Source organism: Vigna unguiculata, chromosome 2 (genome assembly GCF_004118075.2).
Source record: "Vigna unguiculata cultivar IT97K-499-35 chromosome 2, ASM411807v1, whole genome shotgun sequence".
Classification (NCBI taxonomy): Eukaryota; Viridiplantae; Streptophyta; class Magnoliopsida; order Fabales; family Fabaceae; genus Vigna; species Vigna unguiculata.
The window spans coordinates 1920955-1922161 of NC_040280.1; the positions used below are offsets into that span (position 1 = coordinate 1920955).

The following is a 1207-nucleotide window of genomic DNA, read 5'->3' on the forward strand; positions in this document are numbered from 1 at the left end:
TCCTTCTAGTATGCTTCCTTCTTCCTCTTCTGATGTTTGTAAACTTCGACATTCCTTGGATGGACTTAAACAAGCTCCTCGAGCTTGGTTTGAGAAGTTTCGTACTACTTTGTTTAAGTTCTCCTTTACGTAGAGTCAATATGACTATTCTCTCTTCTTTCACAAGTCTACCGTCGGTATCGTTCTCCTGTTAGTTTATGTTGATGATCTCATTATTACGAGAACTGATCATGAGTTAATTACTAAGTTGTAAAATGAGCTCCATGCAACATTTCGCATGAAAGATCTTGGACAACTCACATATTTTTTGGGATTGGAGGTTCATCATCGATCCAATGGCATCTTTTTAAACCAACAAAAGTATATTCAAGATTTAATCAAATTGGCAGGTTTAGCTGGAACTACTTCAGTTGATACTCCTATGGAAGTAAATGTTAAGTACAAGAAAGATGAAGGAGATCTCTTGCCTAATCCCACTCATCGGCGTTTGGTAGGCAGTCTTATTTATCTCACCACTACTAGACCTGACATTTTGTATGTTGTTCACCAGGTCAGCCAATTTATGTCTTCTCCTCGTCGTATTATCCGATATCTTAAAGGTTCATCTACACGTGGGTTATTCTTTCCCAAGGCCTCATCTTTACAACTTATGGCATATAGTGATGCTGATTGGGCAGGATGTCCAGATACTCGTAGGTCTACTACCGGTTGGTGTATGTTTCTTGGTGATGCCTTAATTTCTTGGAAATGTAAGAAGCAAGATCGTGTTCTAAATCTTCTACTGAGGCTGAATATCGTTCAATGCCAGCTGCTTGTGTTGAAGTTGTGTGGTTACGTAGTCTTTTGGACCATCTTGGGTTTTCCCAACCTACATCTACACCTCTTCATGCAGACAATACAAGTGCTATTCAGATTGCTGCAAATCTAGTATTTCATGAACTACCAAGCATATTGATGTGGATTGTCACTATATTCGAGAGGCCTTGACTACCAATGTCATCTCTCTTCCTTACATCTCTATTGATCTTCAAGTTGCAGATATCTTTACCAAAGCTATGCCTCGACAACACCATCAATTTCTTGTTGGCAAATTGTTGCTGGTTGATTTACCAGCATCAATTTGAGGGGGATGTTAATGTGTATGAATATAATTTATTCTGTCTTTAATAGATTATTCTATACTTTTAATACATAGCTGTTAGGGATT

General features: G+C 38.2%; 1 protein-coding gene across 1 annotated transcript; it reads left to right on the forward strand.

The window, feature by feature from the left end:
* The first annotated feature begins 277 nt into the window (after positions 1-277).
* Positions 278-987, forward strand: LOC114173612 (uncharacterized mitochondrial protein AtMg00810-like). The gene is made up of 2 exons (XM_028058100.1): positions 278-707; positions 755-987. Exons 1-2 carry the CDS (start codon positions 278-280, stop codon positions 985-987), a joined length of 663 nt encoding a protein of 220 aa, XP_027913901.1.
* The last annotated feature ends 220 nt before the right edge of the window (positions 988-1207 follow it).